General features: G+C 45.6%; 1 protein-coding gene across 2 annotated transcripts in view; it reads right to left on the bottom strand.

The window, feature by feature from the left end:
* LOC142579899 (cell adhesion molecule Dscam1-like) overlaps window positions 1-17,404 on the bottom strand; it is a 204,079-nt gene that overhangs the window by 2,993 nt on the left and 183,682 nt on the right. For both annotated transcript variants that reach the window (XM_075690570.1, XM_075690571.1), the window contains exons 20-23: window positions 12,146-12,244; window positions 10,807-10,992; window positions 6,562-6,858; window positions 4,754-4,927 (exon numbers count right to left, since the gene is read on the bottom strand). In XM_075690570.1, coding sequence (XP_075546685.1) covers window positions 4,754-4,927; window positions 6,562-6,858; window positions 10,807-10,992; window positions 12,146-12,244 — 756 coding nt within the window. The remainder of the gene's footprint in view (window positions 1-4,753; window positions 4,928-6,561; window positions 6,859-10,806; window positions 10,993-12,145; window positions 12,245-17,404) is intronic.

The raw sequence follows: 17,404 nt of genomic DNA, 5'->3' as shown, positions 1-17,404 counted from the left end.
AGTATAAGTTTGGTCTCCCCATAGCCCGAGGCATGCTTTCCTTTCCTGTGCCTTCAGCGTTCGTTGAACTGCATCAAAGGGTGACGACCTAACACGAATTAGAGGCTTCGATTCCCGGCCATGTCGAGCAGATTTGGATGAGAGTAAATTAAAAACAAAAGGAGCTTATACTTATAATTACCTGGTCGTTATTCAGGCCCAGGAAGGCAAAGTTATTCCAGTGCATTTGCACTATGTTATCCTTCATAACCAACTGCGCAGTTTTGGGACGCTATTCCCAATAGTTTTTCTTTTTTTCCAGGGTGTAATTCACGTACGACAATAATAAAAGCAAAAGAAACATTTGCACAGGAATACGATTGAATAATGTAAGAATTGAAAAGCGGGCGTGTGGAAAACTACACATTTTTTCACAGCGCCCTAAGTACCAAAGACAACAGAACGAGGACTAGACAAAAACAGCCCATTATATCCAGTATTTCTATCTTTCTTTAAGGCTAGGCGTTTCAGAAGATAAATTTGAAACGGACATAATTTCTTCTATAGTATGTAACAGGTAATTTAACATACCGGCTTTCAAGTTCTGCTAACTGTGACAAATAAAATATATCTTAGAATGGGAACATGTATATCTCGTACTTATGAAGGTACTCAAGTTAAAGTTTTCGTTATCGTCACAGTGATGTATGAGAAAACAAGACTTGAGAGCTGGATAGTTGGTGTTTCCTAACTGGTAAATCGGAAGCGCAAAGGAAAAATATCGAAGACAGGACGAACACCAATCAGTGATTGCCAAAATCCTTCCTGTCGTCAATTCGCTTCCTTCGCGCTTCAAGTTACGTTTATATAAACGACAACCAAAAATTCGAACGCGGATTTTAATTTCAGCTGTAATATGTCGTATGCACCGACATGTAGTCTGGTATAGGCCGATAGCATTCTGGTGTCCGGAGTTCCTAAATTAAAAAAAAATACCGATATTGAAGTGGGGCTGGCGACAATAGCGCCAATTGCGTGCCCTGCACATTGTGTTCTACACGCAATGCGAGCGGCTTATGTACTATTTGTTTGGTTAGCGTATCTCTGAAGTTCAGCTCCGCATTTTAGAGCGCAGCTCTTAGGCGCCCGTTCCTGCGTTGAGCGCCGGCATGCGTCGGCGAAACCGAGCGAACGCCGAGCACTGCGGGGGATGAAACACGGCGATAGCGAAGAGAGCGCGAGGAGGAAAGCGGAGAAGGTGGGTGTAGCGGTACCATGAGGCGAAAAGTGGAGGAGGATAAGGCGAAAGCGCGAGAATAAAAGCGTTATGCCGCGCAAGGCGGGCTCTGTGGCGACGACCGCTACGACAGAGCGCCAGAGTAGCGCAGCGTCGTCGGTTCACCGATGACGCCTTCAATAAGGGATGTGGCGAGTGCGTTCGCAGTTCATCATACATGGAAACAAAGCGCTGCATGAGCAGAGGTCTGTCTGCGGCAGCTGCTGTGAAATACGCCCACACGTACACTCACGCGCTGCCTCTCGGGATCTCCCGATTATCGAGCGAGTCGACGCGAGACTTAGCTCCGTTTTCAACGTGCCGCACGAGACAGACTGTCCGCGCCAGCCAAAAATATCTCGAAATGGAAGCACGTATAGAGCTGGGCTGAAACTTTGTCTTAGGGAGTCCCGTAATCGTCGTTGACTTTTTGTTTCTTTAGCGTATCTCACTAGCAAACGAGATGCACTGGTGTCATGGTTTTAATTCGTCACGTTTTATTGCTTACGAAGTTAAAAAAATAGCCGCAGAAGGCATCTCACGCAGTAAGTTGATGAAAAATTACTTCACTGGCAAACACATCACTACTTCCTTTCAGAATTATCCTACCAGAAGAGCTGGATAAAAAACGAAAAAAGAAAGCTGCGGCCTGCCGCGTCATGCGGGCTGCAATGGGAGCGAACAAAGCCGTAGTTCCATTCTCTGCCACTTGGCTGAGCCGAACGGCGCTAGCTGGCGGGGATGCAACGCGTCGGGCTACGGCGTTCCAAGCACGTTCCTAACACAATTTCTGTTTTGATCCCAGCCAAACCCAAGGGCGATAACAGCGTTGTTGCGCGCCGTGCGCTCTAGAGGCCCTACCAAACCGTCGACTTGGGAACGTCGCGCGACCACTTGCGACTGGCGACTAAAAAGCGACTGAACGCAACGGATGATCACACCGGCCAGCCCGGGCGAGCTCGACCTGCAATTTTCAATCCCGGAGATTATTGTTCTCAGCGAGAACTCTAGGGGTCTAGCAATGCGTGCGCGCTTCGCTGGTTTCGCGTTGAGGCTACAGCCATGGATTTTGATTCGAGCCAAGAGGAAGATGTTGTCACTGTGCTGATGTACTGTTGCCGTGCGTGGTGTCAGCTGCGGCAGCACGGGAGCTTCTGATGAAAAATGCGACGCCCGTGTGTGCGCCCGTGTCGCCGTTCGGGATAAGTGGCTGGCCAAGCAAGCCGCCTCCTGCTGAAACTCTGCGAGCGTGACGAGGAGCAACATCGAAAGTAAGTGTTAATTTCTAGTTCGCGTTGCTTGTGAATCGGAGCATAATTTTTGTGCTTTCTTTTGCTGTTGTTTAGCTTGCTGCGAATGCTACCATGTACATTCGACACGCTGCTGGAACTGCTGCGCTTCAGCATCACGAAGCAAGACACCAATTATATTCCTCTAATGTGCCACTGTGGCGTGAAGTTTGCGATTACATTCCTGCAGTCTGCCATGGTGACTTGGACTAAGTATTTCGTGCGACCATGGAAAATGCGGATGAAAACACATAATAACATAAATCCCGGAGCGCCGCTCATTGCTTTAACAGTTTTGCGACCACAGTCACGCGACTGAAAAATCGGGAAGCGAACAAACTTCCCAGAATAGTCGCTTTTCGAGGAAAGCGACCACTTGTGACTTTTTGCGACCGGTCGCTTTGCGAAAAACTTGGTCGTGCGACCACTGTCAGTCACCCGTGTGAATGAACCTCATGTGTGAGTGAAAGCGTGCCAGGGGAGCCGACGATAGCGGCTTAACCTCGCCTGCGCGAAAGGGACGAATTCGAAGAGGGAGCGCGCCGTTTTCTCTCGCGCGCGAGGCACCCAACGTTGCGATTCGCCGGGGAGAAGGGAGGCCGGAGGCAGCGTTCTCTTCAACTGCAGCTGCGCATCTGGCGGGTGTGGGTGGCCGCGCGGTCGTATATGAAGGGCGATCTACGTTGCGGACAGAGTTAAGGTACGTCAGCGGCTCGTAGCATTGTACGTGCTGTGTGTCGACGGCGTTGGCTTTGGGTTGAAGCAACAGAAAGCGCGCATGTCACTTCGCTCGCCACTGCTGCCGCGTTTCCTTACGCAAGAGCTTTGCCGCCTATTGCCCGCAGTCATCGAGTGTGATGTGTTCATGCTTGCTCTGGGCGCTGGCACCATGCTTACTAATTTAGTTAGCAAGCGGACGTTTACAAGTTGATACTGCCGATCAAAGTACTACCCTTACTTCTATGGCTGTGTTATAATTTGTTATCGCAGTGAATGCCTCGCCATTCACGCGGAACTGTGTCTTTTTTTTAATCAGCGCTAGTAGTTCTCAGCCTCCTCACACCGGATTAAAGCTGAGGGAAGTCGTGCCACTTCAAGTTGGTTATTTTCGCAGATTGGGGGGGGGGGGGAGTACAATGATGAGGGCTAAAGAGACCTCTGATTTGCATAAACAGAGCAATGAAGGAGTAAAATCATATCGCAGGTTGCTATGTTGATTCTACAACCCACACTTTCATTTGAACTCGCGCAATTCCAAACAAATTTCACTGATGCCTTTCTTTCTCCTCCGACAATGCCACGGTGTAGATAAAGTGTCGCTTTTCAGAGAAGCTCACCGGAAAAATGTGCTAATACCACTGGAATGTAGTTCTGCATACATACGAATTTAAGTACATGATGACTATTTTAGGAGCGGTTTCTCAGTTATTTTAAGAAAAGTAACGGCTAAAAGTAATGTGCAATATATTATACAACCAGTCTCACCAGGTATAGGTGTGAAAGCGCGCCCTAGACGGCGCAACAGATGCAAACAAGGGGAGCCTAGTTTGGGGCCAGACAACCTTTGGTGGAGAGCAAGCATGCGCACGAGTGCCTCCAGTCTCAAACGCTAAAATGAAATTGTTGATCTTTAGCATATCTGTTGCCTTTTTATCTCACACACACTTGCTTAGCATGTGATATTTTATTTACAACAATACCTTGTAGTTTACAGACGGATAATGACCGAAATCGCGAAATGTCGCGATTGCTTTTGGTTAATACAACATATGCTGTAGATACATGGACGCAATTGAGAACCTGTTGTGTATGCCTGTCCTGGGTGTGACGCCCAATGCCCGTCTCTCCATACAACTTTAAGCTAGCTGCAGACTCTTGTCTGCGTCCAAGATACTCGAACGTTCACCACATCCATCGCTGGCGCAAAAGCCATTCGTGTACTAGTGCAGTTGTCGAAGTGCACTGGGCTATATGACCGCTTTGTTGTCCTCCGGTGTGTCCTCCCGCGTGTACGCAGTGTTTTCTCTCTCCCTATTTTCCTCTTTCTATTCACCGGTCCTCTTAACCTCAAAGTAGAAAAAGGATGAAACAGGGCACTGGTCTGGTCGACTTTCATGCCTCCTATCTCATAGCTTATATACGAGAACAACAAGGTAGTATATATATATATATATATATATATATATAAACACGTGGTCAATTTGCTCACCATGTTCGATGGCTCTGCTCCTGCGCGACCGATGCCTCTTGAAGTAGATGTGGATTAGTAGGACGGCAATGGGCATTAAAATGGCACACACCGCCAGCGGAGCCACCATGGATGCATTCAGGTGAAATGGCACCGCCGACTGGTCCTTGATTGCAGTTGGAGTCTGCGTCGACACTGTGCAGGGCACACAATTGAACAGTTACTTAAAGACACCGGTACATGTCCCGATTGTTGACAAGCTAATCAGAATGTTACTTATCTATCAATTACGCCACTTTTACCTAAGCTCTCATGCTCCGCTCTTAGCGGAGAAAAAACTTATTTTTGTCTTAAAGGGCATTTTCTTGACGAGCTCTGGGAAACGACGGTATCACTCGGCATATATGTTGGCAACGCAAGCCATGACTATGAATCAAATTAGGTTCACGGTAAATCCAAGTCGCTCATTAATCTACAATTTTATCACCCGTACGTAGTATGCTGTGCCTAAAATTGCCAATTTGAATGTATGGCAAAGATAAACTATAAATAAACTGCTATATAAATGTTCTGGTTCACTGTCCAATGATTCCATTCAATTTACTTAGGGTACGCATATTAAAATGATTATATGGTCTAGTGAACGACTTAATAGTATTGAACTTACAAAGAAAATCTTGACAAACATGCAAGGATAGCGCTACGACCAGCGGAACGGAAAGTAACAGGCTTAATGCTTAGAGCCAGGAATACGTAGGATAGTTAACAGGAGAAAAGTCGTTAAATAACATCCAATTTACGATTAAGAAAAGCCGAATTTGGCATGTCGTGTGCTAGATTGTTGAGGGCAACGAATATGGGTGGCGCCCACCGTCGTTCGGGTGAAGACAAAGTTGGCGCGCCTGATCGATAAAAACAACGATAAAAGATGATAACGATGAAGAAGATTATGATGACAAGTTAACAATGTCATAGCAACACGTTGCATTCAGTAGCTGGTGTTTCGATTACTATGTTTTACCACTGAATTCAATGAGTGCTGTTTTTTGAGTAATGTAAGCGTCGAGCATATCTCCGCATTACATGCCTCCGCTTACGCCCGTTTCTTGACGCCCGAGCGTCTTTTCCTGGAATTTATTTTTCCCTGCCCAACTGCTGCTCCCGGCCCAGCATAAGTACGGCACCTCGCGTACAGCCGAAGCCGAAGGCCGCTGTGCTCAACCGCGGTGTCCCGGTGTCGAATGGTTATGTTTTCATGCAAACGTCGATCTCGAAAGTTTGTGCGCAAGAGCTGGAGAAAAAAGCGCGGGGCACGCTGGGCACATCAACAAATCCAGCGCTCGTCGAACTGGCGTGTGATGCGCGCGACAATCAATCAGGCGTGCAATGCGCACGACAATCAATGCGTCCTTCGTTCATCGGGTACGCAATGAGATTGATAGCCATGCAATGCCATCAAGTAGCCATGCAATTTAATTGTTTTTCTTTATTTCGTTTCTTTATTAGTTCGCTTCACATGCGTGTACGCAAACCTTCCAAAATTTAGCGTAAAAAAAGCCGCTCGGCGAAGCAAGGGCAGTCGCCCTGGTGGGGTCATAACAAGACGGGCTCGTAGCAGCGACGCTTGTGAAATGCAAACGACGCAGCGCTCATCCCGAAAGATTGTGAAAAATAAATTAATTTAAATATGCTGTAATTATTAATATTATTATTTTATGCAGAATGCTCCTTACGCTTTATGAGGTTATATGTGGCAGAAAACCTGAGCACAGGAACTGAAATACGGATACCTGATCTAGGTGTAACGTGGGCAGTGGTAGATCGCTTACCACTGGCGGGCAGTGTCGCCGTACGGAAGGGAAAATCGGCCTGCGTTGCACCGGCGTCGCTGTGTGCCACCACACGCACCTGGTACTGGCGCGCAGGCGCTAGGTCGGCGATGACGTAGTGACGCGTGCCCGGACTCAGGGTATCCGCAGCTTGAAGCCACGCCTTGTGGAACCTCGGCCGATACTGGACGGCGAAACTCGTTATGGGACAGCCGGCGGTCATCCAAGCCGCCAGGTGCAGTGCAGCGCTGGTCGCGTTCGTGGTGACAAACTTCTCGCTTTGCGGAGATATGGGAGCTAAACCAGGATTGGGAAAATGACAAAAATGGCACGTGGAAATTTATTGATAGGGGCCAGAAGCACTATCGAGAAAAGAAAAAAAAAACATCTGCGGTGACTTACAGAAATTTACAGGGACAAAGAACGCCAGATGAATGCTAGGAAGGATCACAAAATTCGAAAAAAGAGACAGTCAGACAACTGTACGCAATAAAGGCAAGGCCGACGTAGGCGTTGGTTCAAATGAACCGATTGATAAAAGTTGATGATACCTCTATATTCTGTCTCTATCTGTCTCTTTGTAAAGTTCATTATTCACTCATTTTGTAACTCAATTCTCGTCGACCTTTTCTTGATTAGCTCCCACACTATGTGGACCTTTTTTTTTCAGCATTTCAAACTCTGGAACGCACCCCTCGCCTTGATTTTCTTGCTGCTTTTTCACGCTACCGCGATTCATAGGGACCGATAGCCGTTAGTCTTTCCGCCTTCTGCAAAACACGCTCCCAAGGTTCGGGTGACGCACTGAACGCACTCGCGCGGCCGGCGGATTTAAATTTTCCTGCTTCTCTCGCTAATTTCTCCTCCATTAGGATGGTGATGTTGATGATGATGATTTACTGGCGTCCCCTTTGAAACGGGGCACTGAAGAATGGTCAGCTAGCCTGGTAGATTCGTTCGGGTATAGTGTACATGTTTTACAGCGAAGCTGTTTATGGCTCGGGTTCCGTGCGTTTTTCGTGTCTGTCAACAAATCTGCGTGAGCAAAAGTTATCAACATCAGCAATGACTCGTGCTACTTCTCGCGCGTTCGCCGTCGTCTCCTACCACAGCTGTTTCGTTGGCGCCCCTGAGTCCTGGGTGGAACCGTGCGAACGCGCTCGTGCCCAAGCGTTCATGGTGGTCGTCTTCTTCCACAGCTGGCTCTGATGCCGATCATCATTATAGCGTTCCCATACTGCCCCTCCCTCAGCGAAGGCGCTGACGGCACTTGCCCAGTGCCTGCCATTGTGGTGCTTTCAGTCTCAAATTATTTGCCTCAATGTATCGCGTAATGTAAACACAAATGTATATAACCATAGTATAACGCGGATGAACGTGCACGTATAAAAAATGGCATGTGCGTAACTTTCGTCACGATGACCCACGATCAAGGCAATAACTGAGTTCGTGCCTTTGTTCAAAATTCTGTGTCACTTCTTCGTGTGCTACACAGCTTCGCTGGTCATCCAGCTTGACTGAGTGTAATATCTCACATTTCATTCTAGCACTTCTGTGTATATTTTCTTAATCTTTCTTTTTTATTCCGCAAAGCTTCTGCACCTACTTCGTACCGCTACCTCTGCCTGTAACAGAACCAGTCGTATCAATCTCTTCCCAGCATTCTTTACACCAATACTCTAACCGTCTAATGCTTATCTCGACTTCTGACCTGCAGATGCCTCCGCCCACTTTAACTCCAAGCGCTTCTGGAAAGTGAACATTACCTACCGATCTCACTGGGTCAATGCCTTTGCATTCCAATGGGATGTGCTGACTGGTCACCGGATTTCTGGTGCAGCAGACACGTTCCTCATCTTGCTGAAAATATTTGCTCCGGTATGTTTTGTCCATAGGTAGTAAGCTCGATCCTCACATAGCAAGACAATGCTCTTTGTGTTATCGTACATATTTTCTCTTCTAATTTCTTTCATCACATTCGCGTAAATCTGCATGGTTTTGTTTACAGTCATTGCATCCCATCGGCTCTCTCTGTTTCTCTCAATTTCTTTGTGATGATTTCTGGTTGTCTAATGACGGTTTCAATTAGCCTGTGCTTGGTTGCCAACTTTCTTGAGCTCTTACTCCAGTCTGTGTCCACTCCTTTCAGCTAAAGATACCTGTGCAGTTTAGCCGCCCATTTATGTTCATCAATATTCTTGAGCCTTTCTTCAAAACTACTTTTGCCCTCCGCTTCCTTGACTTAAAAAGAGACCAAGCCAGTGTCACCCTCTACCGGCTCATGTGTGGCGTTACTGTGGGCTCCCAAAGCAAAACGGCCTACCAACTTTGGCTAACTTCCAACCCCGACAAGATCACCGATTTTAAGCCCAGAATGACATTTGCGAACGTTAGCGCTGGCACCATTACTCGTTTTCTATGTTTTATTACTGGTTCATTGCGCTTCAAATTTATTTTCGGATTATCTTGCTGGGTGTCTGAGTCAGTCTTTCCTTCTTTTATGTACGCGCCGAGGTATTTATATTGTTCCACTATGGCTACGATTTGCTATTACTATGGCTATGGCCACGTAATTACTCGTCTCTTCATTAAACGTCATAATTTCTGATTTCCCTATGCTAAACTTAAGACCCAGGCTTGTCACCGCGTTGCCACAGATATTTTCAAGTGTCTGTAAATCTCTCGCATTGTCTGCTAGTGGCACTATGTCGTCCGCATACATCAGTCCGGGGACATTCTGTTGCACCCTTTGTCCATTACACATGTAGGACCAGTCAAACTTTAATTCATTGTTTTCTAGTCATGTTTCTATGCCTTTACCATAACGTGTGAATACCAGTGGAAGCAGAGACCATCCGTGCTTCAGTGCTTGGCGAATTTCCACCATTTTATCGCATGTTCGGCCTTCCCATACAATTTGTGCTCGGTGTGTAATTTGTACTCACCAACTCGGGCAATTCGTTCCGCCTGGTGGTGGGTGCGGCCATTAAATTGCTGGTTGTGTGGCAAGAAGTTGACAGCGAAACACGCGCTCACACCCAGCTTGTTGACGCCTAATTATACACGTTTCTGAGTACATCTTTAGTTCCTGGCCATTGTTACGCGTTATCGACATAGCGGGGTATCATTCGATACCATATTTATGTTGATGCGACCGACAAAAGTCATAAGGAACCGTTTTTATATTTAGAAGTGGCGAAAGATACTGAGATCGCAGATGCACGCAATCCGTCGGAGGTCAGCTAACGTGAACTCATCTTTAGATATTGATAGCTGAAGTGGATAGTGTTCTTGGAGTGCAAGTGAAGTTGAATCAAACTGCAGGAACGAAATTCGCTGCTGCACTAATCTACTGCCTCCCCTCCCCCCCCCCCCGAACTTTCTACGCACACACCGCAATACATGTGCCTTGAGATTCTACGTCCGTAAGAAGCGAGCAGATCATGTCAAACTGCGAGGATAACAAACAAATAAAACCAGCAGGCAATAAAATCCTAGAAATCATTTGCGAAGTAATTTGCCGATAGCTCCTACGTAAGTTGTATATTATGCCGCTAGCATTTATGCGCTTTTTTTTTCTTAAGACTATAAGGTTCTCGCAGTTTTCATCCACTTTCATAATTGCACATTTGAATAGATAGGCTCTACTCCTGTCTCTTAATAGTCCACTGGAGTCATATTGTGTTATCACAACAGTCACTGCATAAAAACAACATTAATCGGTGCCTGGAAGCGAAAATAAAAGACGAAAACAATAACCATAGAAGGCCGTAGTGAATAATTCTATTCATGCAAACAGCTTGAGAAGCTCAATAGGCAAGATTAGAGTAAGGAGAAAAGACTGAAATAACGGCCTACAGTAAAAAAAAAGCATTACCTCACAAAGCGTGCAGCATTTGGGAGAGATACAAACAAGAAAAAGAATGAGCTGTGTTGCAGAATGGTTGTTTGCTGGGCTAGCGCTCTTTTCAATCCGTCTCTATCGTCGTCCCTTCCTTATGCTTCGCGCTGTTACATAAGTTCAAATGATGTGTAATCCAGGATCTTCAAATAAATGCTGAACGCGCACTAAAGCCCATACAGAAGCGTCGGCTCCAGGACAAGATACAGAACAAGACGCGCTGAAAAGGCAGAATAAAGGCTGAACAATTGCAAAGGCAGAACAAGTTACAATAGACCAGCGTACATCTACGGCGTGCAAGATGTAAAACTGATACTTTAATCCACAAAACAACACATACGAACCTGCGCCGTTGGTACGCACGATGACTTCCGCGCCAGGCTCTCCAGTGCCAATGCTGTTGGAGGCGGTCATGTAGAGACGATACGTGGTGCCGCACTTGAGGCCGTCCAAAACGAACGACTGCTTGGTCGAATTCAGGGACAGCTTGTTCCACTCGCCCAGCTCGGTGCCGTAGTGTAGCACGTACTCTACCAGAAACGGCCCGGGACGTGAACAGAACGAGTAAATATGGAGGAGGAAGGATTACCTTTTTTATTCGCACGTGCCAGAAGAATGAAAACCGCTTGAATGGTTAGTGTTGTAGATCTTGCCTAGATTCCGGCCTTCTTTATGAAATTAATTCAGGCTACAGTGTCTAGACCGTTTACCTTGAGTAAACTGCCTAGCGTTCCAGCAGACGTTTTTCTTTGAATAGCAGTACCAACACGGATTGGGTAAAGACAAAATACGTTACAGAGTTTGCCAGAGCTTACAGACTTTTATATATTTTTGTTTATTGAATATCGCCTGGTAAAGATTCAAAATGACTCTTTTCTGAATTTTACAAGCAGTACTCAACAAAAAGTGTAAGACCAGAAGCACACAGCATGCAGTCACATCTGCCTGATAATATTTATTAAAATTTCAAAGCATACGAACAGTACCGCACATAAATTAGCAAGCACTGCACAAGCCGGGTAATAAGTCCGAAAAGCGTTACGCATTATACGCATCATTAACCGTCCACTAGTGCATGGTTCACATATTGAAAGGTTTCGAGCGTAGCCTAAAACATCTCGAAAGGAGCCTATGTGGCGCTGCCGTGCTGCACACCCTCGCTTGCTGTCAACGCCAGTTAGTACAGTTTGGCAGATATTGCGCTTACTTTTATACTACAACTGTTGTTTATTTTTGTTTTGTTTTTGCTTTGTCTGTATTCTTAATACTAAATGAAGTTGAGCAACCATGACTACACTCTATACAACGTTCTTAAATTGTTAGCGATGTGCGCTTGTATAACACGCCGTTGCTATGGGCTTTATTCATTACTTGAGGCAAGGTACGCAAATTCAGCATTACAAAAGGCACATACGAGAATGTCACGAAAAAAAATTACTTCACGAAGCTAATGCTGAAAAACACGTTCTAATTCGTGCGACAAGGTTCTTTATTGTATATATACTTTCGATCAATAAATAAAACATACGTAAAAGGTCTGTTGACAGTTACAGTTTCGCTCAACTTTATTTTTTTCTGTCACGCTTTCGAATGAGACTAGACAGCAAAAATTGGGTCGCCGGTATTCGTTTAATTTCGAGTTGGCAGCGGATTGCCTTGCACCCCCCTGTGACCGATACTTACCCGTCGCTGAATAATCGTCCTTCTTCTCCCTTTCCCACTGCACCAGGAGGGACGAGTTGGAGAGTGGGAGAGCCTTTATGCTGGGAGACGTAGGCGGAGCTACAGAACAAATTAGCAAAAGAGAACTAGTCAGGCCGGGCGTGCTCGTTACTGTTTTCGTTCACTTTCCGAAGAAAGAGCAAGCCAATGCCAGTGAACCAATGCGGCAGCAAAACGTTTCTCACATCCTAAATGACATAGTGCAGTGCGCAATTATAGCGCAGTTTTATTGGCAGCAGGGAGAGTACCTAAGCAGAGCTGACAGTTGGAGGAGTTGGTAAGGGTTTTGTCCTTCGACACGATGCCACCGAAAGACCCGGACAGGAAATGACACTGTGAACACGAGTCGAGTAGTGTCACGAACGCCGGTTCTACCGCTGGGGTCATGTTTTAAAGAACTAGCATCCTTCTTCCCGCTTGGAGGAAATGTTTCCCATGAGACATGATAATTAGAGCCTGTCATTGCCCGTCGCCGAAGCCAATATGACTTTTGATGAGCTTATGCGCTCCGCGAAGCCAAACTCTGAGAAGTAGCTTCGGGAGGTACGTACTCGTCTAGTCGTCTCAGGAAGCGGCCGCAAGTACTATAGGACACGAAAATCTATATCTGACAGGCGACGAGATAGTTGCCATGAGTAAACGAAATAAATATTCAAAATGCAAAGAAGCGTACTAAATAAAGTGTCATTCGCAAATTTTCTAGAGTTTGAAGCCTTTTGCTTGCTAACAGGTTGCGTGACACATACCCTCTTAAGTATTTTTGGGCTAATTGCACGGATAATTGAGCTATAGAAAACTTCCCCTGCAATACCGTTTTATGCACTATTGCTATTCACCAATTGCGTAATGCCGGGCCTGCTAAATTCCGCGACGCACTTCCTATGGAATTCAGCGACGGAGAAACGCAGAAGCGAGAGAGGAGCACATTGTGCATGTCGAATATTACGAGGCCAGATCACGAGAAAACAGATCATAATTAAAGAGCAGCGTAAGTGTGTCTAATTTTCTTTGTATTCTGCGTCGCTATACAGGGCTGACATTCAGGTAAAACATTTTTTGCAAGGTCAGAGTGGCGCAAATTCAAGTGCTATATGACTACCAACCACCGCGTGTTAACCCTGCCACAGTCCACAGGTCGGCTTCACCGCGGTAACCTCCAACCGAATAATTATGACGGTGTAATTTTCGAGGGGTTCCCATTACCATACTGCTTTTAACATGCTCATGCATAGCGTAAGTGAGCTGATACGAGTACTTCCCATCACGCAATCAGAGGGTAAAGGAAAAACAAAAAAATAAATAAGTAAATAATGCATAATAAACTGCGGGGACACATGAGAAAAAGTGCTGTTCTGCTAGATCGATAGCACATTTCCTGTGAGCGAGGAGACATTGCAGAAGCCTCTGTTGAATCTGTACGGGCGGCGCCACTAACCACCAGGCCGGCATTAATCATCCATGCACAGCGAAAATAAACCGAATGAAGCCTCGGTGTACATTATTTGACGCTGTTGTTTTACTTCGTTATCCAAACACTGAGCTCATACGCAGTCACAGAGACACGATTTTAGAGCAAGGACTTTCTCAAGCATAAACGAGACGCGAGAAACTATAGGCAAAGGTTTAGTACATGTGAAATTATACCTCAAATTCTTTCCATGTGCTGCGTGGTCTATGCTTTGATTGTTTCAGTTTAGTTTCACATAACAACTCTGCTTGCCTGAATTAAAAGAAGGTTTTAATTTAATTGAATTCTTGGTCTTTACGTGCCGGAAGCACGATTTGATTTTGAGTCATGCCATAGTGCGGGATTCCGCGTTAATTTTGACCACCAGGGGATGTTTTACGTGACACCAATGCCCGGGACAAGGTCTTTTGGGATTTCGCCCCCATCGAAAAGTGGCCGCCGCGGCCGGAATTTCATCCCGCGACCTTGTGCTTAGCAGCGCAACACCATAGCCACTAAGCCACAACGGTGGGCGAAAGTTACAGCGGGAAGTATGTTCCGGGCTCCTAATTCTTTTGTATTACGCAAATAATACACAGTGCTACCATAAAGTTCAGTAAGAACTGCAACGCGGAAGCCGCGTTCACCCGGTCATCCTGTCTAGCTGTTGGCGACAATTTACAATGCTCCCGAGAAAAAAAGTGAAGATGGTTTAGGCGTTCTGCCACGCCCCAATGCTTCACGTTGGCTTCTTCCATCGCGGAGCAATATAACTTATCCGCCAAGCTACGCAGACTTCCTAAGCCTTAAGCCCAGTGTGCTTCTTCGTGGCGCACCTCTGTCGTGCTTTGTAATTATTGTCGCTCTTCTTTTAAATAAAGGAAAGCATTATATGTCCCAGGAGGCGGAATGTCCGGCGTCTGTTGTTATCACCCGATGGTAAACACCTACGTGACCAAGTGATGACAAATTGTTCCCGGCGCTGGGAAGCTTACTGGCGACCCTCGACCAGGCCCGGCGAGCCGCGAGCCCTGCCAGAGGGAACCACCCAAGAATAAACCGCGCAACGGTTCCTGCAATAACAAAGTTCCTCCTCCTCCTCCTCCTCCTCCTCCTCCTCCTCCTCCTCCTCCTCCTCCTCCTCCTCCCGGCGCTGGACCTGTTGCGACAGTGAAGTCCTACGGCGAACAGCCACGGAGTCGGAAGGACGCCGTAGCCCACACCCAAAAAAACAACCTGGCTTACTCACAAAATTGGATAAAAGTAAATTAAAGGAGGTTAAGGTGGATTAAATCAATTAAAGTGGATTAAGATGGATTAATGTTGTTAAAAATTAGACCAAGCTGGATTAAGGTGGAGCTTTAATTTAGGGTGAAAGCTTAGACGCTGAGGCTTTCGCATTCAAATCACGTAAATATATTTAAATGACTGTCAATTTTTTTTAATGGAGCGATAGTTGCTTGGCCAGACAGTGTATTATTACTATTTAGTGCTCGGTGAAGAAAGCAAAAGGGCCCGCTGCTTGAAAGGTCAAACCATAGAGTTTCCTACTATTCATTGCTCGAGAGAAATCTGTCGCTGCGATCGTTTAGTCACCATGGGAATGATGGCTAGGATACGTGCATTTGTCTGATCTTCCTGCTTGTGGCTTCAAAAGTTCTAATTGTTTCGTTTATACGCGTTCTCTGCCCTCATTGGCCTACATTACAAAGCAATATAGGCTTTCTTTAAATCAACAAGGCATTGAAACACTACGAACATGTGTTATCGCAGCTTTTAGCAGGAGTTCCGCTTTTCCATGCATTCTTGGCGTAACGTTTTCTAAATCGGGCTTCTATGCTTCGAGGTTCTGTGTTCTAATACTGCCGTCCGACAGTTTTCAATATCTATTTTATTGTTTATAAAGCAATACTTCCTTGAAAATGAGGAGATTGAAAAGTCACGAAGTCGTTTCAAGGAAATAGCTTAGGCCAATTGATGTATTGACCATCATTCCCGTGCCGGCTGAACCGCCCTGCTTATAGCTACCATAGATGTTAGTGTCACGGTTCCATCTAGAAAATGTATGCATATGTGTAGGCTAAAGACTCTCCTTTTTTTCTCGCGAGCGTCGGAAGTAAGCGTCATCAGCTCTACCAAGAAAACGCTCCGCTCACGGCTTTCACGCTGGAGTTTTTGCTAAACGCAATTTTAGAAGAAAAGAAGACCTATTGGAATTACTAGTCTCAACTACTTCTATGAGTGAAGCTAGCACTGCTAGTACAAAGTGTTTGCAATGTAAGCTCGTGTAAGGCGCCATTCATACATGCACAAACGGAGCTCAAATTTTTGTCACGCTTCTCTTCTTAAGACGGAGGTTTAGCTCAGACCCAACTGCAATATCGCCTATTCGTGTACACACATAAACAAAGATGCTTTCCTGAGATAACCAATGGCCCAATTTTAATTATATTTGTTGCATTTGAGAGAAAGTAAAATTCTAGTGACTGTAGAAGTTGAATTTTGATTTAGGGCTTGAATGTCTCGCATGAACTGTTGAAAATTGTAAAGCTTAAAAAAAAAAAAAAACAAGCGCAGTGTTCACAGATTCATAACTCCCCACCAAGAACAGGTGCCGCAGTTTTGTTAACCGCATCTGTTAGAACACACAAAAAGGAGAAATTTGATGCATTATTTACTTCTTACGTGAGTTAATTAAACTGTTTATAAGAGCTTTGCAAAATTACTACTCACATATTAGTCATGTACTTAGGAGCCATGTCCGTTACATTTATTCTCCGCTTTAGATGTATCATAAATGCAAGTGGGAGGAATCGTCAAATAGTTTTTTGCTGTTGAGTTACAGAGTTGTCAAGTTGATGTTTTGTTTTCCGAATATTCGTGATTTTCAACATTTTCAAAAAATGGATTGCTTAAATGGGAAATCCGCTTCAAAAAGACACTTCCTTTTTTTTTTAATGGAACAAGCCTCAGCAAATTTGGTGCAGTGGGTACAGAGAAAGACGACTTCCTTATTGCCATATATTTAAGTAGGAGCCCCCGAGTTGTAGCTTCATCTCTAGTCTTAGCCGCCTCTCTTTGTGTGCAAAATGAGCTGCTGCAATTTCGAATTCTGCAGTGAAATAAACCAAACGCATGCGATTGCTGGACGCGAAGTGACGCACTGTTAGTGGCAGCGTGACTGGTGAGCATCGCGGGTTTGTGTGGTGCACGGGTGTCTGTCAGTGACATAGCTGTCTGTCATAATCTGCCGTGCATCCGTTACTTTCACAGGCCGTAAACTCAAATAAAGAAAAAGGCATAAAAATGCTTACGCAATGCGTATACCTTACTAGTGACCATCATCATCCCATTTTATGACCACTGCAGAGCGTAGGCTTTTCAGAAATTCAATTATTCTTGTGTTAAGCGTGCCAACACTTTGGCAGCGACAGTTCGGATATTTAGTAATTTTTCCCTGCCGTGGTGGCGTCGTGGCTGTCGCGTTGCGCTGCTAAATTCGACGGCTTGCAATCAAATCTTGTCAGCGGCGCTCGCATTGACTAAATGCAAGGACGGCCGTGTACTGTGCTTCCGGTGCGCCTAAATGAACCACAGATGGTATAAATGAATCGGGAGTCCCCTACTACGGCGTACTTCATAATCCTACCGTGGTTTTGGCACGTAACACCTAAAAGTGTTTTAATGCTAAGCATTGTTTGTGAACTTCGGCGCTTATAGTGTCTCTTTATCTTTCTATCTGGCCTCCTACGCCGCAGTTCTGAATGTGCTTA

Source organism: Dermacentor variabilis, chromosome 4, assembly GCF_050947875.1.
Source record: "Dermacentor variabilis isolate Ectoservices chromosome 4, ASM5094787v1, whole genome shotgun sequence".
Classification (NCBI taxonomy): domain Eukaryota; kingdom Metazoa; phylum Arthropoda; class Arachnida; order Ixodida; family Ixodidae; genus Dermacentor; species Dermacentor variabilis.
The sequence above is the reverse complement of the archived record's forward strand: the minus strand, read 5'-3'. Positions and strand labels throughout refer to the sequence as shown.